Source organism: Rhinolophus ferrumequinum, chromosome 2 (genome assembly GCF_004115265.2).
Source record: "Rhinolophus ferrumequinum isolate MPI-CBG mRhiFer1 chromosome 2, mRhiFer1_v1.p, whole genome shotgun sequence".
NCBI lineage: Eukaryota > Metazoa > Chordata > Mammalia > Chiroptera > Rhinolophidae > Rhinolophus > Rhinolophus ferrumequinum.
The window spans coordinates 40143571-40169008 of NC_046285.1; the positions used below are offsets into that span (position 1 = coordinate 40143571).

Here is a 25438-nt window from a genome sequence, read left to right on the forward strand (position 1 = left end):
ATGGAAACGAACAAAAACAAACAAAAAGCTGGGGTATCAATACTTTTACCAGACAAAATAGACTTTAAAACAAAGACTATAACAAGAGACAAAGAAGGATTTAGTAATCCCACTTCTGGGTATTTATCCAAAGAAACCCAAAATGCTACTTCAAGGGGATGTGCTCATTCATGTGCTCAGCATTATTTACAATAGCCAAGATATGAAGGCAACCTGGGTGTCCCTGAACGGATGATTGGATGAAGAATAGGTGGTACAAATGACATATCCGATAAGAGGTTAATATCACAAATTTATAAAAAAACTCACTCAACTCAACTCCAAAAAAACAAACAACCCAATTAAAAAATGGGCAGAGGACATGAAGAGACATTTCTCTAAAAAGGACATACATATGGCAAACAGGCATATGAAAAAATGCTCAACCTCACTAACCATCAGAGAAATGCAAATAAAAACCACAATGAGATACCACCTCACCCCAGTCAAAATGGCTATCATCAATAAATCAACAAACAAGTGCTGGCAAGGATGTGGAGAAAAGGGAACCCTTGTGCACTGTTGGTGGAATTGCAGATTGGTGCAGCTACTATGGAAAACAGTATGGAGGCATCTCAAAAATCTGAAAATGGAACTACCTTATGATCCAGCAATTCCACTCCTAGGTATCTATCCGGAGAAATCCAAAACTCTAATTCAAAAAAATTTATGCACTCCTATGTTTATTGCAGCACTATACACAATAGCTAAGACATGGAAACAACCGAAATGCCCATCGGTAGACGACTGGATTTAAGAAACTGTGGTACATTTATACAATGGAGTATTACGCAGCCATAAAGAAGAAAGAAATCTTACCATTTGCAACAACATGGATGGACCTAGAGAACATTATGTTAAGTGAAATAAGTCAGACAGAGAAAGACAAATACCATATGATCTCACTTATATGTGGAATCTAAAGAAGAGAATAAGTGAATGAACTAATCAGAAACAGTTTTGGAGACAAAGAGGAAAAACTGAGGGTTGCTAGATGGGAGGGGGGGTGGGGGTAAGGGGGGAAGTGAGGGGATTAGAAAACAGTCAGTAACCACAAGATGGCCATGGGGTTACGAAAGTTAATTTGGGGAATGTAATCAATAATGTTATAAAGATTTTGTAGGGTATCCGATGGACACTTGTCCCATTTGGTAGACTACCTCAGGGATGATGTAGATGCTTGATTACTGTACTGTACACCTGAAGCTGAAGCTGAGCAATTATGAATGTCAACTACAAGTTTATATATATATATATATATAACATATATACTTACAAAGCATATAAAACATATATACTTACAAGAAGTGGTGTACAGCATTAGGAATAGAGACAGTAGAAATGTAATGGCTGTGTGCGATGTCAGAGGATAGTGGATGGGGGAGGGGTGTTGACACAGTGTGAGGGATATAAATGATAAGGTCTAAATATTACTTTGTTTTGTGCACATGAAACTAATAAAAAAAAAGAATAAGTGGTACATATATACAATGGAATATTACTCAGCCATAAAAAAGAATGAAATCTTGCCATCTGTGACAACATGGATGGACCTAGAGGATATTTGTGCTGAGTGTAGTAAGTCGGACAGCAAAAGACAAATGTCATATGATTTCACTTATATTGGAATCTAAAGAACAAAATAAACAAACAAAACAGAAACAAATTGATCAATAAAGAGAACATTTTTATGGTTGCCAGATAGGAGGGGGATTAAGGGTAGGTGTAAAAGGGGAAAGGATTAAGAAATACAAATTGGTAGTTACAAAACAGTCATGGGGATGTAAAGTAAAGCATAGAGAATAGAGTCAATGATGTGGTAATAACTATGAATAGTGCCAGGTGAGTACTAGTTAGGGGGATCACTTCTTAAATTATATAAATGTCTAACCATTATGCTGTACACCTGAAATTAATAAAAAAATAATATTGAATGTCAAAAAAAAACTGAGTCGGGGCCGGCCCGGTGGCTCAGGCGGTTAGAGCTCCATGCTCCTAACTCCAAAGGCTGCCGGTTTAATTCCCACATGAGCCAGTGGGCTCTCAACCACAAGGTTGCCAGTTCAATTCCTGGAGTCCCGCAAGGGATGGTGGGCTCCGCCCACTGCAACTAAAATTGAACACGGCACCTTTAGCTGAGCTGCTGCTGAGCTCCTGGATGGTTCAGTTGGTTGGAGCACGGGCTCTCAACCACAAGGTTGCCGGTTCGACTCCCGCGGGGAATGGTGAGCTGCACCCCCTGCAACTAGCAGCTAGCACCAGAAACTGGACCTGGAGCTGAGCTGCACCCTCCATGGCTAGGATTGAAGGGACAACAACTTGACTTGGAAAAAAGTCCTGGAAGTACACACTGTTCCCCAATAAAGTCCTGTTCCCCTTCCCCAATAAAATCTTTAAAAAAAAAAAAAAAAAAACTGAGTCAAAAAAAAAATAGTACCCACCACATAAGTTCTTGAAAAATTAAGATTCTTATGAAGAACTCAGAAGAATGTCTTACACACGGTAGGTTTTCAATAAACATTAGCTAGTAATAATGATAGTACTAGTAGTAGCAGCAGCAGCAACTGCAGTTGTAGTAATAGTAACAGAAGCATTAGTAGTAGTAGTAGTACTAGTGGTGATGGTAATAGTATTAGTACTTGTTATAGTCAATAGTAGCAGCAGCAGAGAAACAGCAAGAACTGTAAGCTGTAACTATGACAACATCTGTCCTAGGTCAAAAAGAGTCAGTCAAATTGTAGACAACATCTTCTATTAACACTGTTATTGTGCTCAAAAGATTTAATCTCTCATACTTAAGAGTCTGAAAATAACCTGTTTCTTTGCTTTGAAGTTGGATGGCAAGCATAGATGGTGTTGCATATTTATTATGAATGAACCCAATAAAGGCCACGGAACATCTACTTTCTTTAAATAATAAGAAATGTATCAAGGGATCTCCAAGCCTAGGAACAATGACAGGGAGCCTGCATTCTGAGGTCCCTGGGAACAGCCCTGCCTGCCCGGAAAGCTGCATGAGCCCACTGTGTTGCTGGCCAGCTGAGTCAACTCTTGGCTAAGCTATCAACGTGAGGAACAAAACTGAGTCTCCAAGGCCATCAGATTTGTCTCTCATCATCTGGCTAAATATTTTCAACTTGGGATTTAATTATTTTTTTATAGAGGAAATGAATGGAAACACAAAGAGTAAAAAATGATAAAACCTGCAAAGTTAGTTTGCAAAACTGAATGTTTTTACTGCCCACCAATGGAAATGAAGTTTGAGAGCTGGATGAAGAGGGCTCACTGTGACAAACAACGAATCGTTTGAGGCTTTAGGATTTATTACATGTGTTACACACTGTAGCATTAATGTTAACTATAATGAACTATATTTTCAATGAAGAAATGGAAATATATTTACCGTGAGGATATTAAAGAATTTTCTCAGTTACTTGTTTTCACTGAAAATATATTTCCCTGTAATAGTACAAGAGACTGATAAGTTAACTCACAGACATTTTGTTTGTACTGTGATACAAGCAAGCTCATCTCTCAGAAGGAAGATTTCAATAAGAAATTCCCACCAGCCCGACTACATCCCAGAATTTTGGCAAAGCTCAGGAGGCAGTGAAGAAACACTCTTAGGCATTTCCGAAGATGAGTGTGACTCCTGAAATACAGTGGTACTAAGTCAGAGAAACTGCCTGGATATCTGCTCATTTGTGGTTCTTTGCTCAGCTCCACTCAAGTCTCACAGATGGATAAACTCAATGGAATAACATCTTGCCTAATAACCAATGAGAAGGTTGGGAGATATTTTTCTGTGATGCTTGTGGTGGGGTGGCTCCAGATGACACCCCCAGTCTCTCAGAAGAATGAGTTCACTCTCCCTGTTATAAGTTCTTCCTTGGAAAAGTTTGAGGAACATTATCTTCTAATCTATTTTTCTCTCACAGCCGACAAACCTTTCACAACAAATACGCCTATTCTACCTCCTAAACATCCCTCAAAATAACCTGTCTTCCTCCACATCCTCAGCTCATGTTGTCATCATTTATTGCTCCAAGGAGTGCAGTGATTTCCTTCCTATCAGGGCTTATCCTGCCTGTGGGGAGGGAACTGCTGACTACGATGAGAAATAAACCTCCAAATAACAGAGTCCCTTAATCATATAAGTTGATTTATGGTGTTTCTGTTCAGTGGTGGCCTTCTTCACAGTCTTTTCAGGGCCCATGCTCCTTTGTTTTTGTGATTCTGCAATACCGTCAGGAGGGAATCAGCAATTTTCTTTTTTCTCTAACGTGTCAAATAGTAAATAGTTTAGGCTTTGGCAGCCACATAGTCTCTGTCACAGCTGCTCAACTCTGCCAATATAGCCAAAAGCAGCCACAGATGTACCTAAATGAATGTGACTGTTTCGATAGAACTTTATGTATGAATACTGAAATTTGAATTTCATATAATATTTTACCTGTTGTGAAATATTATTCTTCTTTTAATTGTTTTCCCCAACCATTTAAAAATTTAAAAACCATTCAATTCAAGCACCATACAAAACACAGGTGGCAAGCTAGATTTGGCCTGCAGGTCATAGTTTGGTGACTCCTATGTTAGAGTGAAAATAAAATCAAATATAAAGTATTGTGGCCTGATGATTCAAACCACTTAGAGTTGTGTTCTTTTGTTTTAGCAACTGGACATAAACTATATGCCTCTTTCTTTTTCTTTTTAACAGGTTCTGGAAATATGGCGGTGTCTCATCCCATTGCTGCCAGCACCCCTGAAGGGAGCAATTATGGAGCAATAGGTATTTCCTACAATGAGTCCATTCATGGAAGTGTTTCCTAATTCTTGAGAGAATAGGATACAAAGGGGCCTCCAGTCACTGCTAACTGTGAGAGTGGGCAACACAGTCATCACATAAGATTATACTGCCTTTATACAATGAATTGGTTGGATGATCTGAAAGGTTCCTTCCAGTGCTAACTTTCTCCAGTTCGATTATTCTGTTTCTTGGATCTGCTAGCCACACATGAGCAGAATTCCCTACAATGGTTGCCATCAACTCCCAAGACCCCCACGGGGATTTTTTTCATACCCAGCCTGACTTGAGGACATGAAAGATGTGTCAGAGTCTCCAGTCAAAGAGCCCCACCTCAACTGACAAGTTGTTTCATTCTCAGGTTTCAGTGGAGTAAGGGCGATCAGAAGACAGGCTGTGCTGCAGGTGAACATGGCTGAAGCCTAACAATCTTTCATTCTGGCTAACTTCATAACTGAACCTGCTCACTGCCACCCAGTCATTCACAGGGCAACCCTCCGTGTTCATTCAGTGGCCTGAAAGGAATAGAGTTCCTAGCCCCGTCTTGTTAGTGTAGGAATGCCTTGATGCTTCCATGCACTTCCGTGATGCTTCCGGGCCTATGAATGGTGCACCTTCAAATGTCAGTGCAGGGAAACTGGGAATCCTGTATTCCTGCCCCATTATGCTTTGACTTTGAGAAGCATGTGGGCTCAGTGCAGGCTTCTTATTTCTGGCTCTGCCAGAAAAGGGTTGTTTTTTGTTTTTTAACCATCTGAACAGAAGAAATAAAGCAGAAGGTAGGCTCAGCTCATGTGCTCATCAAGCTACACAAATTCCCATCTGCTCTGGGAAACATTCGCAGGAACACAAGGATTCTTCTTCCTGAGAATGTTGTTTTCATTATGTAATCATAGATGTGGCATGTGGGGGATTTCTGTGTACAAATAATTTATCCACAAGCCATGCATAGCTGCTGAATACGTGTGTGCTTACACGTATATGTGGTAGATGCTATACATATGTGCATGTGTATGTTTATATATTTATGTTCATATTTTAAAATATGAAACATGAAATATAGCATATTGGTTTTGCATCTAATAGTTAACAGAGAAGATGCCTTTATATTCTTAATATGTATTCAGCCCTAGAAATAGACAATTTAAATATAAAAATAGGAGACGAGGAAAATTAAAAGTCTGCTGAGGAGGAAGTGAAAGGAAGATCATGTGTTGTGGGTAAGGAGTTAGTTTTTACCAACACAACATTTTCAAGAATGAGTCAGCATGGTGCTTTTTGCTGTGAAGAATGGACTCCATGGGTTCTTCTTGGCTTTGGAAGGCAGACGAGTGTTCTCTGTTTCAGACGAGTCAAGCTCCAGTCCTGGCAGGCAGATGTCCTCCTCTGACGGTGGGCAGCCATGCCAGTCCGACACAGACAGCTCCGTGGAGGAAAGTGACTTCGACACCATGCCAGACATTGAGAGCGATAAGAACGTCATCCGGACCAAGGTACCTCTGCCTGGCCATACTCTCTGAGAGGGCAGAAAGTTCCGCAGTTGAATACAACTTCAACAATGCTTTAGTTTCTTTTCTTTTCTTTTTTTTTTTTTTCCATTCAGGAGAAGTCAAATTTCCCAGAGGCTTTTTAGATAAAGTATAACTACAGACTAAAAGCAATACTCTAACTAGCACTTCTTTCTGGAGGAAGAAAATGAGAGTATGAAAGAGAAAAGCATTAAAATACTCTCAGGGTCTGAAGTGGCTGCTTGTGGACAGTAAAGGAGGAAGGGATTCAACCAGATGGAGGAAAAGATTCATGGAGGGGTATATCTAGAAAAAATGTCTGGTTCAGTACATAGCATCCTTGAGAAGTAAAGCTCGTTTCTTTCTGGTATATATTTATTATACCGTGTTGTATCCAGTAACGGATGTGAAGGTAAATTGCATGGTTTCAATCCTATAATTCAAGAACCACACAGTGGACATCTCTGAAAACTGGGAAGTCAATTCTTGAGATATAAGAAGCATTCAACTCCCAATAGTTTTCCCACATCAGCCAATTCTTAATATTCCAAGGGAAATACTAGGATTTTTGTTAAGGTATCCAGGGAAAAGCAAAATTAAGACAAGTTTTGTTAAATAATTTTAATCCCTAGTGAGGAGTAGAATTGAAATTTGTAAATCTCTCTTTTGTATCTTATGCAAAAAAAAGAAAAAAAAAAGTACAGCTTTTGCATTCTCTTTTTATTGGGCCTCCCAGATGTTCCTTTACCTGTCAGATCTATCCAGAAAGGACCGGAGAATTATCAGCAAAAAATATAAGATTTATTTTTGGTGAGTAGATAACCAGGAGAACCATAGTTCTCTTTAGTAAAATTAAAGTTTTCTTTGTATGTCACAGTCACTTATGTCACGGGTTTCAGTGTTTAATGGGGCATGGTATAGGTGTTTCAAGGATCCATGACATATTCCATAGGAAGAACAAAAATAAACTACAAAAGGCAACCAACCCTAAATTAAATAAATACAAAGAAAAAATAAGAGTAGCAGTAGAATCTCATCTGTTTAGATAGCACACTAAATCCTCCTTCAGAAAGATGATGTAACAATAACATTAATGTCACTACCTTCCATGAAACATGCTAAATTGCAACCATTTCCTCTTCTCCTCTTCAGGCCTTGCTCTTGAACAGTGATTTCAGGGACTAGATGCCTAGGGCATCTCAGAGTAGCTGGAAACTACCTTGAGAGGAGATGATACCACCAGCCAATGACAAATAGATAGGCCCTGCGATGGTCAAACACACAGATGCAGCATCCTTTCAAGCTGAGAGGCTGAGCTGCCTGTCAGGGACCCCTTCCTCCCCTCAGAAACCTCAGGTTGATGCTGTGACCGCTCTTCCCATTCTTTTCTCTGGAAGGATTCCGTTTAATTGGATACAGATATTAAAGGAAATCAAGGGACAATGGGGCCACATGGAATTTCATAGTGGGGCCTTCATTTTGGAACTAAGAGGCATCTAATAGAATTACATCCCTTCATGTGAGCCAAATCCCATTGCTTAAACTCTGATCACTTTTAATCTAACAACATCCTTAAGAGATAGGCTATCATTAATAACTTGGTTAAATTAGAAACAAGTATTATTCACACTGTCTTACAAATGACTGGTAAAACAGGAACCCCATAATAAATTTCTAATTGCTTTTGCAAGTTGACTAGGGAGTTATGAGGTGGAACCATTCTTTTTAAAAAAAAATTTAGCAAAGATTCCATTGTTAATTTGGAAATAACTATTTCCGGTTCTTTCTACCTGTATAGGAATATCATCACTATTGCTGTGTTTTATGCACTACCTGTGATCCAGCTGGTCATCACCTACCAGACAGTAAGTGTTGCCTTAAACCCCAGAATCCAAGCTCCCATACTGCAGGGAAAGATCTTTGATGTGACTTACAGAGAGGCATAACTTGTAATTGGTCCAAGGATTAATTTCCCATTTGTGTTCCAATTGAACTTCTCTATTGTTTCATCTATGACTGACCTTTAAATCTAGTTCCAAACTGTTTTATCACAGAGGGACTTGGGATCAATTGTATTATTTTGTCTACCAATCTGAAATTATTACCTTGCACTCATTTAGTCATGGTATCTATCAATTTTGTCTGTTATTTACCAGTTTGAACTTTTTATCATCACGAGATAACGAACAGAGTAAATGAAGTTCCAGACCTAAACAAAGAAATCTGATGTCTAATTTAGCCTGTGCCCTCTCATTAAGGGGAAATTTTTTTTGTAAAAGTAAAAACAGCTTCGCAAAACTAATAAAATATTTAAAAAAATTTTTAACCTAAAATAAAGAAGAACAAAAATAATAATGAAAGCTTGAGAATGCCCCCACTCCTTCGTAGAACCCTAGATTCCAAGTCCGTTAAGTGATGTTCTCTAAGATTTATTCTACATGAGAAAGCCCATTTAGAGTAGCATGAGGCTGAAGGTATTTCTGATGCAGTGGCTTTCATACTTTACTATGAATTAAAATCATCTGGGGAGGAGAGATCCAAGATGACAGAGTAAATAAACACTGTGGCTGCTTCCTTCCATGAACACATTAAAGTAACAACTAAATTATAAAACAACCAACCTGGAGAATCATCTGAAGTCTGGCTGAACAGAAGTTTTATAACTAAGGATATAAAGAAGACGCCACATCAAGATTGGTAGGAGTGAAGACACGAAACGGGCTGGCCCTAAACCTCCATGTAGCAGTTGAGAACAGGAAAGGATATCTCAGCCATGGAGGTTTCCCCTGGAGGATCAAGAGACCCCAACCTCACACCGGCCTCCCCAGCCCAAAGTATTGGTGTCGGGAAGAGGAGCCACCACATCTGGCTGTGAAAAACAGTGGAGATTCTGACCATGCGGGTGGGACAGAAGGCTGTGGGAAACCCAAATGTCCTCTTAAACGGCCCACGCACAGACTCTTTCACTCACAGGCTCTCACCCTGGACTCCAGCGGAGGGATGGTGACTCGGGGAGCATTGGAGGCATGCAGGGGGCGAATTGAAGTGTGTGGCTTTGGGGCAGGGCTAGAGGACAGTCAGCATTTTCCCTCTGTGTGTGGTCCTGCTCCCTTGCAGCCTGCAGGCGGGCACCATCTTTGCTGTGTTGAGCCCGCCTCTACAGGCCAAATCTAATTCTGATTGGTCTGGTGAGCTCTGCTGCTCTACCCTGCTGACTGAGCCCTACCCAACACCTCCAATGCTGGAGTCACTTTCATCCCAGGGGCACAAGGATGGTTCAACATCCACAAATCCATCAATGTGATACATCACACAAACAAAATAAAGGACAAAAACCATATGATTATATCAATTGATGCAGAAAAAGCATTTGACAAGATACAACATCCATTTATGATTAAAACAGTTAATAAAATAGCTATAGAAGGAAAATACCTTAACATAATAAAGGCCATATATGACAAACCCTCAGCTAATCTCATAATTAACGGTGAAAAACTGAAGCCCTTTGCTCTACTTTCAGGAACACGACAGGGCTGTCCACTATAACCTTTGTTTTTCAACATAGTATTGGAAGTCCTCACCAGGGCAATCAGGCAAGAGAAAGAAATAAAAGGCATCCAAAATGGGAATGAAGAAGTTAAATTGTCACTCTTTGCAGATGACATGATGCCATACATAGAAAACCCTAAAGACTCCACCAAAAAGCTATTAGAAACAATCAACGAATACAGTAAAGTTGCCGGCTACAAAAGTCCATTGCATTCCTATATACTAACAATGAAATCTCAGAAAAAGAAATAAAAAAAGCAATTCCTTTTTCAATTGCAGCAAAAAGAATAAAATACCTAGGAATAAACTTAACCAAGGATGTGAAGGACCTATATGCTGAAAACTGTAAGACATTTTTAAAAGAAATTAAAGACACAAAGAAATGAAAAGACATTCCGTGCTCATGGATTGGAAGAATCAACATAGTTAAAATGGCCATATTACCCAAAGCAATATACAGATTTAAGGCAATCCCCATCAAAATCCCAATGGCATTTTTTAAAGAAATAGAACAAAAAATCATCAGATTTGTTTGGAACCACAAAAGACCCCGAATAGCCAAAGCAATCTTAAGAAAAAAGAACAGTGCTGGAAGTATCATACTCCCTGACTTTAGCTTGTACTACAGGGCAACAATAATCAAAACAGCATGGTATTGGCAGAAAAACAGACACGTAGACCAATGGAATAGAATTGAGAACTCAGAAATAAAACCACATAAATATGGACAGATAATTTTTGACAAAGAAGCAAAGAGCATACAATGGAGAAAAGACAGCCTGTTCAATAAATGGTGCTGGGAGAATTGGAAAGCCACGTGCAAAAGAATGAAACTGGACTGCTATATGTCACCATGTACCAAAATTAATTCAAAATGGATCAAAGACTTAAGCATAAGACCTGAAACAATAAACGGCATAGAAGGAAGCATAGGTACTAAACTTATGGACCTTGGGTTCAAAGAGCATGTTATGAATTTGACTCCAAAGGCAAGGGAAGTAAAAGCTAAAATAAATGAATGGGACTATATCAAACTTAAAAGCTTCTGCACAGCAAAAGAAACCATCAACAAAATAAAGAGGCAACCAACTGAATGGGAGAAGATTTTTGCAAACAGTACCTCCGGTAAGGGGCTAAAATCCAAAATATACAAGGAACTCATGCAACTCAACAACAAAAAAACAAACAACCCAATTGAAAAATGGGCAGACGACCTGAAGAGACATTTCTCCAAAGAGGACATACAAATGGCAAATAGACATATGAAAAAATGCTCAACATCACTAATCATCAGAGAAATGCAAATAAAAACCACAATGAGATATCACCTCACCCCAGTCAGAATGGCTATCATCAATAAGACAAATAGTAATAAGTGTTGGAGAGGCTGTGGAGAAAAAGGAACCCTCATACACTGTTGTTGGGAATGCAGACTGGTGCAGCCATTATAGAAGGCAGTGTGGAGGTTTCTCAAAAAATTACGAATAGAATTACCCTATGACCCAGCAATCCCTCTCCTGGGTATCTACCCAAAAAAATCTGAAAACATTTATCCATAAAGACACGTGTGCTCCAATGTTCATTGCAGCTTTATTTACGGTGGCCAAGACATGGAAACAAAAATGTCCTTCGATAGATGAATGGATAAAGAAGTTGTGGTATATATACACAATGGAATACTATTCGGCTGTAAGAAAAGATGAAATAGGATCATTTGTGACAACATGGATGGATCTTGAGATTATAATGCTAAGTGAAATAAGTCAGACAGAAAAAGCAGAGAACCATGTGATTTCACTGATATGTGGTATAAGAACCAAAAACAACAAAAGAACAAGACAAACAAATGAGAAACAAAAACTCATAGACACAGACAATAATTTAGTGATTACCAGAGGGTAAGGGTGGAGGGGGGTGGGAGATGAGGGTAAAGGGGATCAAATATGTGGTGATGGAAGGAGAACTGACTCTGGGTGGTGAACACACAATGGGATTTATAGATGATGTAATACAGAATTGTACACCTGAAATCTATGTAACTTTACTAACAATTGTTACCCCAATAAACTTTAATTTAAAATACACACACACACACACACACACATACACACAGTCGGAAGTGAAGACTGCAATAACTGAAATGAAGAATGCACCAAAAGGATCAACAGCAGACTAGATGAAGCAGAGGATCAAATCAACGATTTGGAAGATAAGGAAGCAGAAAACACAGAGAGTCCCAAACAAGATGAACCCAAACAGGCCCACACCAAGACACATTATAATTAAAATGGCAAAGGTTAAAGACAAAAAGCAGCAAGAGAAAGGCAACTAGTAACTTATAAGAAAGCCCCCATAAGATGGTCAGCTGATTTCTCAACAGAAACTTTGCAGGCCATAAGGGACTGGCATAAAATATTCAACATGATAAAAAGCAAGGACCTACAATGAAGGGTACTGTACCCAGCAAGGCTATCATTTAAAATCGAAGGACAGATAAAGAGCTTTGCAGACAAGAAAACGTTAAAGGAGGCCATCATCACCAAACCAGTATTACAAGGAGTGTTATAGGTACTTCTGTAAGATGGAAAAAAAAAAAGATCCAATTATGAATAATAAAATGGCAATAGCTACATATCTATCAATAATTACTTTCCATGTAAATGGATTAAATGCTCTTCTCAAAAGACATAGGAGGGCTGAATGAATAAGAAAACAAAACCCTTATATGTGCTGCCTACAAGAGACTCACTTCAGATTGAAAGACACAAACAGACAGAAAGAAAAGGGATGTAAAAGGTTATTTCATGAAAATGGAAAGGAAAAAAGCAATACTTGTCCCAGGCAAAATAGACTTTAAAACAAAGGCTACAAGAGACAATGATCCAGTAATCCCACTTCCAAGTAATTATCCGAGGAAACCTAAAATGCTACTTCGAGAGGGCCTGTGCATCCATATGTTCATTGCAGCATTATTTACAATGGCCAAGGTGTGGAGGCAGACCGGGTGTCCGTCCGTGGAAGAATGGATAAAGAGGAGGTAGTACATATATACAGTAGAATATTACTCAGCCATGGAAAGAAATGGGTTCTTGCCATCTGTGGTGGCATGAATGGAAGGTACTGTGCTGAGTGGAGTATCTGACAGAGAAGGACAGATGCAATGTGATTTCACTTATAAATGGAATCTAAAGAAGAAAATAAACAAAAAAAGAACAGAAACAAACTCATAGATACAGAAAACGTTTTGATGGTTCCTAGATGGGAGTGGAGTAGGGGTGTGGGTGAAAAAGGGGAAGGGATTAAGAAGTACAAATTGGTTGTTACAAAGTAGTCATGGGGATGTTGGTTATAGCATAAGGAATATAGTCAATAATATTGTAATAACTATGCGTAGTGCCAGGCGGGTACTAGACTAGTCAGGGGGATCACTTCTTAAATTATATAAGTGTCTGAACACCTGAAATTAATATAAACTAATATTGAATGTCAATTGTAATTGAAAAATTAAAAGAGGGGTAAAGGTGAAGGGGAATAAAAGATCCAAATTTCCAGGTATAAAACAAGTAGTCATGGGGATGTAAACAGTACGACATAGGGAATATAGTCAATAATATTGTGATAGCGTAGTACAGTGTCAGATGGTTGCTGGACTTATCATGGGATCACTTCTTTAGGTCTATAAATGTTAAATAACATTAGCTGAAGCTATTATAATATTGTGTGTTGACTATATTTTTAATAAAAATCTTTTTAAATAAATAAATATTGTCTGGGGAACTTTTAAAAATCCCAGGATCCAAGCTGTACCTCACAGCATTTAGATCAGCCTCTGAGAGTGAAATCAGGCATCAGTAGTGATTAAATTCCCAATGATTCTAATGTACAACCAAGTCTGAGAGCCAATGATCTAATAATATTTAGCCAATTCTGTACTTACTACATGATTAGGACAAAGACTTTATGAGGTTTGAGAGCCACCGTTTATAATCTCAATATTCTCTGAATACTCTGGGGCCTTTGAAGAAGACATAGATGCGCTGTGGTGTGGAAAGGTTCTTAATGATATAGATGGTGATAAATATGGAAAACTGAACACCCGCGTCCTCATGTCTACCTGCCCCGTGGTTATCATTCCTACGCAGAAGATGGGACAGCTCCATATCCTCCCAACATTCATCTAAAAAGGGGGATGATAATAATAACATATCATGACAGTCCTAATCGGCAGGTCCCACTGTTAGCATCCTTTCATATTCCTTTTATTATGAGCTCAAAAGAAACTTACTCAACTGAATTCCACCTTGAGACCACTTAATGAGGGCGAGGGGACACAGAATATTTCAGTTGAAAGCAAGATGGCAGCATTGAAAGGAAATGCGCTTGTGCTGTGGAAAGGAGGTAGATAATGACCCAGGTCTCTTCTCAGCCCTGCTGAGTGCTGTCATCACTGTGAGCAGGGTCTGCTTTGTGTGATTTCAGGCTGCGCTCAGGAGATAAAGAAAAGCTGCATCCCCTCTATTCCTTTGATTTTGCAGGTGGTAAATGTCACTGGCAACCAAGACATCTGCTACTATAACTTCCTCTGTGCTCACCCCTTGGGCGTCCTAAGGTAAGCCCAGTTCTCTGGTTGCCCATGAGACATGTAGAGGTGCCTTTCTGTGCAATGTTGTGATTTCAGTTTTTAAACATACCGAAAACATCTGTGGAAAACTACTCCAGTCAAGGATAAAGAGGAATGAAATCAAGAAGTTGAGACCAGCTGTGCTTCTCTCATTCCTGCATGAGGCCTCAGGAAATATTTGTAAGAATAATCTGCTGAGCAGGGGGACAGAGATGTTTTTTAAGTCATCAGGTGTCTAGCTGTGATGACACTTATATAACCGTGGGCATGAGCTGCTAGTACATTCAATCCATTAAACAATCTCATGAGAAAGATAGTATTATTATCACCCCCCTTTGTAGAGGAAGCTGCTAGGCTGATACAGTAAGGACTAGCTGAAGGTCCCTCCGCTCTAAGTGATACAGGAACGTGAACCCTACACACTTGCTGCCTCCGAGGACATGCTGTAGCCACCAGAACATGAAGTGGAAAGAGCACTTGTCTGGGAGTTGGGAGCCTGGCTTCTTGTTCCAGACCTGAGCAACCCTCAGTTTCCAGAATTAAAGCCAGTGGCTATGACTAGCTGACACTTATCCTGAAATTCACAGTTACAGAGCTGAGTATTGACATATGACGTGGGTCCATCTATGAGAATTCCCTCTCACAGTAGAGCTGAAACACTTGGCCAAACTGCCCATCTTTGGAGCAGCTTTCTCTCCCAGGATTCATTCCATGCCAGTGCCATTGGGACCAGAGAGGATTGGGAAGGTGTTAGGGAAGCGGAGTGGACCCACTTGAAAGGAAATGGACACATTTAGGAGACTAAGCATCCTAAAATGATGCTTAGAGATGATCTCAAATGATTTTCCAGTCCTGAAATCTTACGAAAACATTAGCCGTGGAAAACATGGAATGCTAATTCGTGTATTCATTCTCCGAATCTCTTTGATTGCCTGACTCTCTCATGGTTTCTCTCTCCTCCCTTTAGTGCCTTCAACAACATTCTCAGTAACCTCGGCCACGTGCTCCTGGGCTTCCTCTTCCTGCTGATAGTCTTGCGCCGGGACATTCTCCACCGAAGAGCCCTGGAAGCCAAGGACATCTTTGCCATGGTAAGAAGAGGGTGGGTAAATCGGAAGTGGGAGCTAGGAAGGGTTATGTTTCCAAACAGGATCCGCAAAGGGAAGGGACATTTGGCTTGATGGTGTGATGATAGGTTATGATACTTGAGGCCAGAAGCTTGGGCGTCCAGATCCTGTGGCTGTCACTCACGGGTGTCTTTCTGTTGAACATGCTTTTTACTTTTTTTCAGGAGTATGGGATTCCCAAGCACTTTGGTCTCTTCTATGCTATGGGCATCGCATTGATGACGGAAGGAGTGCTCAGTGCTTGCTACCACGTCTGTCCTAATTACTCCAACTTCCAATTTGGTAATTAGAATTTATATCAACTACACAGATTTGAGTTATAGGAGTCTTATCTTGGGACCCTCCCAAAAATGTCAAAGTCACACTTGCAAGAAATAAATGATATTTTACATCACCTGATGTGATCTGAGGGCACTTTACCACAGGGCATGGTTTCCACATACTGTACCATTTTTCCTCTCTGACCACCTTTTAGACTAGAAAACTCTCAACACTGGACGATGATCTATGGCTAAATCTGCAGGTGGGCTGTGGGCTAAGCATTAGGCAGTCGGATGGAATTCAACAACAAACGTCTGGAAAGGTTCCTCGTTGTGACTTGGCCTAATTTATCAGTTAGACTGCTTTGGGATGAAAGTAATAGAAAAGCCAATTTGAATTGGATTAAAGAATAACAACATTTATCAGCTCACCAACTGAAACTCCAGAGGTGGAAAGGGCTTGTGGTTGGTTTATCTGGTGGCTCTTGCTCCACTTCTCACATCCCTTTGGTTATGTCCAGCCTACATGTTGCTTTTATCTTCAGGTGACCAGTGAACTCATGGTGGCAAATAGAGCTACAGCAGGTCCTGGCATCCTATCTCCAACGCACAATGTCCGAGGACACAGCAAGCTGGCTTCTAACAGCCTTTATTTACTGTGTTTCCCAGAAACACAGTAAACTTTCTGGGAACATGCCACAGTAAACATGCCTAGGGATTGTTTCTGGGAATGTTCCCTGGGATACGTAAAAGTAGAATTTGGGGGTCACCTACCATGGAAGACATACATCTTCCCTTTCACCAAAAACTGACAAGTTTCTCTTCAGAGTATTAAGAAAATAAGACCTAACCAGAAAATAAGCCCTAGCATGATTTTTCAGGAGGACATCCCCTGAACATGAGCCCTAATGCATCTTTTAGAGCAAACCTTAATATAAGACATAGTCTTATTTTCAGGGAAACACGGTAATAGCAAGGAAACTTCTTTTCCACCCTTACCCCCATGAACCCTTTCCAGAATCATTGCCTATGTACTAGTTAGCTCAGGACGGAGTTGCTACACCAATCACAGAGGCAAACGAGATGGGATTAGGAGATGGGATTACATTTAAACAAATGAGACACATCCCTGGAATCAGGGCTGGAACTAGCCTTCCTGAAGCAAATTGGCAGGAAGGGTGTGCATTTCTGAATTGAGAACAGGGCTAAGACATTGGAGTTAGTACCGAGAGGCTGTCAGGAAAGAGGAAGGAAAGAGCTGATGCCCATAGTGGCCAATTTATAGTGTCCTGCGCACTCCAATATGAGGACTTTTAAAACAGTCTTTTTTTAAGTTTGTGCTCTAGCCTCTGCCTGTTAACTCAGAACACCACAGAAATTCTGTCATGTTTTAATATTTTTAAATTAGAAAACATTTTTAATGGAGAAAACTATAGAAAACAATATTATTTACCACTTAAAATGAACAAATGCCAGTATTTAAAAATATTTGCCTTAAATCTACTTTTTAATAAATAAAACATTATGTAAAATTGAGGTCCTATTTCAAACTGCTTTCCAAATTTATTCCCCTCTTTCCTTCCCCAGAGGCAACAACGATGATTAATTTGGTATTTATCCTTGTAGTTTATTTTTATAATCTACTATATGTATAGTAAATTAATATTAATTTATCACACTTCATTCTGCAGTCTTCTTTTTTCATCTAACAATATGTTTTCAAGATTATCAATCTTGAATCAAAAACAGCTAATTCATTCATTGTTTAAGGACTGTCATATTCTGTACCAAAAAAATATCACATTTATCAATTCCTCTATTGAACAACACTTAGATGTTGCCAATATTTTGCTGTTACAGACAGTGCTGCAATGAATATCCTTATGTATAGCTCTGTGTACTTGTAAGAGGTTCCCTGGGCTACGTAGAAGTAGAATCTGGGGGTCACCTGCAATGGAAGACATACATCTTCCCTTTCACCAAAAACTGACAAGTTTCTCTTCAGAGTATTCATTCCCACTCCCACTAGCTGTGTGAGAGGTCCCATTTCCCCACATCATCACTAGCATGTGTTATTGTCAGACATTTAAATTCCTCATTACAAGTTTTAGGAACACGGGGCATTGCATTGTTGTTTTAATTTGCATTTCCCTAACTCTCATGCAGCTCAGCCACATTCAATTTCTAGCTGTTTCCCCATCCCTAAGCTATAAAGCTATCATTATATAGGAGCAGTGATCAATGTGGTTCTATTTCAGGATGCTGAGAAGGACCTCTTACACCCACCTAGGATTCATTTTATTGTCACACTGCCTTAACTGTCACCATTAGGACTTCTTTTGTCCTTGTTGTTGAACACCAGGATTTAAATGCAAATACCCCTGCAAGCGGGGACAGTCAGTTATTTACCTTATCATCAGAGACTTTTCTTCCCAGAACTCGGAACGGTCTTGGAGGGGTTCAGAAGTGGAGTGTGTGAGGTCTGCCTAGAGACGTGCCTGGGGAAGGAGGCATGGTAGAGGTCTCCGCACAGTCCGAGGGCAGCAAACACTGCAAGGCCCGAAGGGAGGGGTTTTCCGAGGCCGACGAGAAATCTGCCTGTCGCCTGCTGGCCCCTGATTGTCTCCTCTGCACCCCCAGACACCTCCTTCATGTACATGATTGCCGGCCTCTGCATGCTGAAGCTCTATCAGACCCGCCACCCAGACATCAACGCCAGCGCCTACGCTGCCTACGCGTCCTTCGCGGTGGTCATCACACTGACCGTCCTGGGAGTGGTGCGTGCCTCCCACCGCCGTCAGCCTGTCTGTCACACCGTTTCCTCTGAGGGGGCCTTTTGTGGTTTGGTTGGTTTCTTGGAGCTCAGGTGAACAGAACTGAATTAATCACAATCCTTGGTTCGTAACACGTTCTCGTCATGGATCCCTTCATGGCACTTTATTTAGGTATTTAGCTAGTTACTTTTAATAATTGGCACCTGTGGAACCATCCCTGGAGCGTTTTAATATAAAGCTGGGGCTTGACTCACGTGAGATTGGAACAGCGATGTACAAAATTGGAGAGACTGACGTAAAAGAACAGAACTACTTTCTAAGCGTGCACGGATAACAAGTGTTAGTGGTCTTCAGCTATTTACAGAGCATTAGCCCCGGACTTTAGACCTATTGCCCTTTCACTGTTGTTCAACTGCCTTACCTGTTTCTTCCCTTTTCCATTTTCATTCGGCCAGATAGCCGCTCTTTTTCCTGCCCTGGGTGCAGTGAGATCCCTGTTAGCTCAGAGAAAGGGGGAAAAAGCAAAATGCATGCACAGCTCAGTGTTTGATTCCTTATGCCTGAATGAGAGACAGATGATTTTTGTGAGTTCTCTGGGAAAAACTCCAGATGAAGATAACTTCCATCTTTACTCCTAGGTGTTTGGAAAAAACGACGTGTGGTTTTGGGTCATCTTCTCTGTGATCCATATTCTGGCCTCTCTGGCCCTCAGCACCCAGATCTACTACGTGGGTCGTTTCAAGATAGGTGAGTCGCCTGTTACTCTACACTAAACACACTGATTAATTTACCTAAGAAAGCATTGTCTCCCCTGATCCTAAACAGGAGTTTTACCGCGCATTGTGAACACATACTCTGAATTCTATGACACGGTTAATAGCATACATTCTCTCCAAAAGCTTCTTCTCCTTTGTAGGATTGCAATAAACTATTATCACCAGTCACCTGAGACACTAAGCTTGTCATACCTGAGGGCTGATGCATACCTCCAGTTCCAAGTCCCAAATGCTTTTCAAGCCACCAAACTTTGAAAGCGCATTTGCAGAACAGAATAATCATCACACCACTATTCTACCTCGGAGATATTTCCTGGTTTGTAGCATATAAAAGGAGCATTTCTCTAACCATGCTAAATGGTTATCAAGAATGAATTATACAAATTAAAAATAAATTTAAAAAAATAATAAAATAAAAATTAAATTAAATTAAATTTTAAAAAAAAGAATGAATTATACACTATTTTCAAATTCTGAGACTGGAAGTGTTTAAGACCATTTTGCCAATCTTAGAGGCCAGACACCTCCTGAATGCCCTCTGACAATGTGAACATTAGAATACTAGGGTTCTACAGAAATCAGCTTCTGATCTGCTATTGGTCAGTCATCATACATGGAAGCAGGGGCAAGTCAGGGTAGAGTACTTAAATTTTACCAGTCCTTTCAAGGTCCACGAAGTCAGACTTAAATATTCTTTTGTATCTGTCAAGAAAAATCATTACATATAAACACAGGCCCACTCCTAATATTTGCAGAGCCCAAGGCAAGATTTCAAATAAAAGCTCACATACTATATGTGTAAAAACTGTAAAGTTATAAAGCAGACTAAAAAAAACTATTAAATACATGGAAGGAAAGGAAAGGAAAGGAAAGGAAAGGAAAGGAAAGGAAAGGAAAGGAAAGGAAAGGAAAGGAAGACGGAAAGGAAGACCAACTCACTGATAAACATAACATGCCTTCATTACAACCTAAAATGTCCAGGTTCAAATTTAGAATTCTCAGTTCCTCAGAACATAGCTGCACTGGAGAGCTTGTCCCCAGACCCCCCGCCCCTTTTTTCTTCCCACCTGTCGTCTTGCCCCTTAAAGGGTCTCACAGCTATGCATATGAACGCCCTTGCTCAACAGCCAAATGGCCACTCCTTGTCCCTAGAGGTGCATACTGTAGTGGTGCCATCTGCCCTCAGGAAGACAAACCAGGAAAGGAGCTATGCAGGCTCCTGCTCTAAGAGCAGGCTCAAGATCATCTGGGCAAGGAATTCTTGGGTCCAGGAATTCACAATGTGATCTAGAAAGAAAAGGAGTATTCCCCTAGCCCTGTAGACTCCTCACTCAGTGGGGAATGAGGGCCTCTAAAATATGAGACACCCCCCTCCCTCATCCAGGTCTAAGAGTGATTCTACATAAACAAGTGGCTTATTTAAGACTAGAAGACCAAATAAAACATTGTTTTATTTTGACAGTTTAGGTTTCCCTTTTGGCATGGTGGTAGATTTACCCTTGGCAACAACATATCCAGTGTACCTCCAAATCCCCCGATGGAAACATTAGCAGCTGCTTATATAGATCGTTTGGTTTGGTGCTCTGGTCATTTCCTGTTCTCCAGGCTCAAAGGTGACTTACATCATACACAGTTAATTTTCAAAGTTAAATAATTTGAATCATTGTTGTTCTGGGTTCTCCCAGAGTTGCAAAGATAAAATTGAATACAGATACAGTAAGTAGTCCACCCCTTACCCATGGAGGATACATTCCAAGTCCCCCAGTGGATGCCCGAAACCGTGGACAGTACCCAACCCTATAGATCCTATGTTTTTCCTAGCTATGATAAAGTTTAATTTATAAATTAGTCATGGTAAGAGGTCAACAACAATAACTAATTATAACAAAACAATTATAACAATTACTGTAGTAAAAGTTATGTGAATGTGGGCACTTTCTCTCTCTCAAAATATCTTATTGTACTGACCTTTTCACTTCAAGAAAGCACCTATGGCTTCTCTTTGGCACATACAAATTGCCAGCATCACTACTACTGTGCTGTGGGGCCATTATAAAGTAAAATAAGGGTTCCTTGAACACAAGCACTGCCATACCAGGACTGTCCAGCCAATAACCAAGAGGGCTACTAAGTGACTAATTGGCAGGGAAGCATATACAGCATGGAGATTTTGGACAAAGCAATGAGTCACGTCCCAGGCAATTGTGCAGGACTCGTGAGATTTCATCACGCTACTCAGAATGGCACACAATTTAAAACTTCTGAACTGTTTATTTCTGGAATTTTCCATTTAATATTTTTAGACTCCAGTTGACCATGGGTAACTGAAACTTCGGAAAGGAAAACCATGAATAAGAGGGGACTACTGTGTATGTAATAACATTACATTAACACATTAACACATAGAGGAGCTTTTAATATGTTTATACCACCTTTGCCCCATACAATTTTGCAATACTGAATTAGCTTACCTTTAGAAAGAGGAGAAATTTAATGTATTATATTATGACTGTGTAATGCATCTGTTAGGGTCCCAACAGGAAAAAGCTGTCACACAAAGATAGAGGAGGACTTATTCACAAAGGGACATAAGACAGGTGTGAGATAGAGAAGAATGAAAGGGGTAGCATGGTAATGGGGGCAGTAGCAGAAAAACTTTTACTATCCATCAGCTCAAAAGGACAGGGAGGAAGTGGTTACCAAAACATGGAAGTAGAACCACTGTGATAGGAGCTAAAGGTGATCTTTAGTTGACAGACACATCCAGCATGAGACAACCTCACAGGGAGAGTACGAGGCAGGTAACTACCCTGAGCTCACTCTCCTTCCTCTGTGCCCCCAGTCTCCTGCTGGGGTTTCCCATTGTCCAAATCTGTGGAGAGTGAGGAAATCCACTGATGTCCATTCAGTCAGCCTCCCTGGGCATGGCGCAGAACAGAGAGAAGTGGCAAGTAGGGCCAATAGGGCAAATGGAAGATCACCAGTGTCTAGCTTAACTGAATGCTTTCAATTTCTGTACCCAGGAGTCTTCCCCCAAATGGATATAGATTTGCCAGAGTCAAAAGGAAAACTATTTAATTGTGACAATGATTGCATCCAAAGTCAATCCAAAGGCAGGAAGTTGAGTTAGTGGACAGTGGTTCAGGCAACACCAACCTCTCTGCCCATTTCATAAGTTGCCTTTGCCTTGTCAGATCACATGCTCCTTTCTCTGTGGCCCTCGGGCCATACATGAAAATACACATGACACAGGAAAGGCAACAGCAGTGAGGCAGAGCATTTCATAAGTAGGACAGAAAACCATAGGAACTACTTTGCCCAGATCACAGCTATGCTACCAGAGCCCTGGAAAAGCACCACAGGGAGTGCTCACAAGAGCGGATGGATTATAAACTGTACGTGGTCCACAAAAGGAAACAGAGGACTATTCCTCTGGGAGGAATAGTAAACTTCTAAATGTTTGAGACAGGCAGAAAAATTCTGTGTTCTTTGTGATGAGCAAGCGTTACTTCTACAATCAGAAAATAAAATTAAAGCCATCCATTTAGGGAGAAAAATAAAATGACCAGTAGTTTACCTGTTTGGCTACCTTCTTACAAATCTTTTTTTTTCCTCTCTCTCTCTCTCTCTCATTTCTTCTCTGCTTCCCACTGATTCAGATGTGTCTGACACAGGTAATGTTCAGCCACCCTTGCAAGGTTCTCGATTGTTTTCTTAACAAAGTGACCCTCCTGGTTGTCCTGCTAGCATTGGTCTTTGAACACCCCCTTCCAGATTGGGCAGGCTTGGTGGGAGGGGAAGCCAGAGAGAGGCTCAGAGGGAAAGATCACTCCAACCCAGCCTGCCTTGCCTCTTCTGGGCTATTGCACGTACATGCCCCTCCACTTTCTTCCCTCAGGGTGTCTCATCTAGTGAAGGCTGGTTAAACTGACCCCAGGGGTAGCCTTGGAGAGGAGTAGCGTTCACAACACAACTGGGGTCCACCCTCGCTGAATGCTTGGTTTGCAAACCCTAGCCTTGTGTATGATGTCTACAGTGTGGACAGCTCCCAGAAAGACAGCCCCACCTGTGACGCTGCCTCTGTTCATATAACAATTATAACACGCACACTTGCTGTGTTTCATACCATCTTTTTGAAGGATTGCATTTTTTAAAAAAATCTTTTCGGTCTTTTTCTCCCCATCTTAACTAAAGTCCTTTGATTATTGTTTCAGTACAGGTTTAGGCTATCTATATGTGCTCTGTAGGCCTCAGTAAGCACTGGTTCAATTCTTACTGACTTATAACCACATTGAGAAATATAAATTAGCTAAGATTTTTACAAGCTAAGATTTCCAATTCTCTAGAGTGAGGAGATGTTTTAAAGTGGATTTGAGGGGCCCCGAACATCCCTGCTATAAAGGAAACACCACTGGAGTAAACAAAGAGAAACTTAGCTTAAGGAGACCATAGAAGGGTTGTCCAACCACCCAAATTGTTTGTTGTGAGTTCTGGTTACTCGTGTCCATCTTGCTTGCCTGTCTGCAGTCTGACCTATGAATATGGCACACCCTCCATGAAAGCACAAGTGATATGGGTGCCATTTTTTAAAGGAAACATTTATTGCATACCAATTAAGTGCAAAGCCCCGTTTTTTATAAGGTGAAGACGACATCATTCTTGCCCCAAGATCTTGGGCCATACGGGAGTATTTTGTGTTCTCGCTGACTAAGCCTTCTCACCATGTGATTGTGTCATCGGCAGATTTCGGGATTTTCCGGCGGGCAGCTATGGTGCTCTACACAGACTGCATCCATCAGTGCAGCCGGCCTCTGTACATGGTACGTGCGTACTCCTGTGTTCTCTGGCTTTCTCCCAGAGAGTAGGGGAACAGGAGGAAGGGCAGTCTCAGGGAAGTCACTCGGGCTCCCCAAATCCAAAGGGCCAGATGGCCCAGAGTGACTGAGGTCCAGTCAGAGGGAAGAAGCATTGTGGCTTATTCTTCTTGTTCATAAAAAGCAATGGGATGGTTCCATTTTTGTACATGAACTATTGCTAGTATTTAAAGAAGAGAAATATATGTATAAAACTACTAAACAGTGATCATTACTATAGGGGAGAATCAAGACAGGATATCCCTGTAAATAACCATCCAAAGAGGTATGATTATTTCATTTGTGAAAGTGAAAGGGGGCACTATTAATAATTGCACCAGGATGGCAGACATAATCCAGGACTGTCCCAAGGAAACTGGTCACTCCAATCACTTTCATTAGGTACTTATGCTTTCTACATTGTTCATTTGTTTGATTTTTGTACATTGTTTGATTTTTACGATGAGCAAGAATATTTTTTTCAAAACTGTGGTTATTGCTTAATGGTTGAAATACAACTTTTAAAAGTTCTCCATTATAGTTTTCAGTATATTATCCATTTCTACACTGAGCAGAGGAATCAGGGCCCTGGTCGTGGTCATGTCTTAGATTGCTGGCTAATGACCTTGGGAAAACTACACGCCGATCTTTACACAGAGCTGTGGTCGGAACTATTGAGGCTATTTGAGCCTGACACACAGGAATTCACTAAGTACCTGCTAATAGTTTATAATCAGAAGGGTTTTTACATAAAGGAATATGGAAGTCTTTTAACCCACTAGAGCTGGGGCAGGACCTATAGGCGCTAAAAATTGAGAGAACTGAGGCTGGAGGGTTTTTTGATGTTTTCTTTCCTCCTTTCCAGGACAGAATGGTGTTGCTCATTGTGGGGAATCTGGTTAACTGGTCCTTGTAAGTAATCTTAGGAAAACACGTTTTTCTCTTTATCAATGTCTGCTATCCTGTAGTTTAGCTTTTCTTGGCTGTCATTCTTATAAAGAAATCTGAAATCAAGGAGAATATAGGATTGTGCCTGCCCTAGAGACATGAAAGAAAGGCATTTTTTCTCCTGCAAAAAATGCTCTGTGCCAATAGTGGTCTCTCTTAAATCATTGAGTTCAGTG

At 40.5% G+C, this 25438-nt stretch overlaps 1 protein-coding gene and 1 non-coding gene across 4 annotated transcripts in view; one reads left to right on the forward strand and one right to left on the reverse strand.

Moving 5' to 3' along the window:
- SIDT1 (SID1 transmembrane family member 1) overlaps positions 1 to 25438 on the forward strand; it is an 86222-nt gene that overhangs the window by 56237 nt on the left and 4547 nt on the right. For 2 of the 3 annotated variants that reach the window (XM_033087509.1, XM_033087525.1), the window contains 12 exons: positions 4757 to 4828; positions 6191 to 6336; positions 7088 to 7161; positions 8150 to 8216; positions 14439 to 14512; positions 15492 to 15615; positions 15816 to 15933; positions 18552 to 18688; positions 19324 to 19432; positions 23121 to 23135; positions 24205 to 24281; positions 25180 to 25226. In XM_033087509.1, the coding sequence (XP_032943400.1) occupies positions 4757 to 4828; positions 6191 to 6336; positions 7088 to 7161; positions 8150 to 8216; positions 14439 to 14512; positions 15492 to 15615; positions 15816 to 15933; positions 18552 to 18688; positions 19324 to 19432; positions 23121 to 23135; positions 24205 to 24281; positions 25180 to 25226 (1060 nt within the window). The remainder of the gene's footprint in view (positions 1 to 4756; positions 4829 to 6190; positions 6337 to 7087; positions 7162 to 8149; positions 8217 to 14438; positions 14513 to 15491; positions 15616 to 15815; positions 15934 to 18551; positions 18689 to 19323; positions 19433 to 23120; positions 23136 to 24204; positions 24282 to 25179; positions 25227 to 25438) is intronic. The other variant, XM_033087518.1, reaches the window with a different exon arrangement.
- LOC117014693 (small nucleolar RNA SNORD112) lies at positions 18766 to 18837 on the reverse strand. The gene has a single exon (XR_004421586.1). It is a non-coding gene; the product is annotated as a small nucleolar RNA SNORD112 (small nucleolar RNA).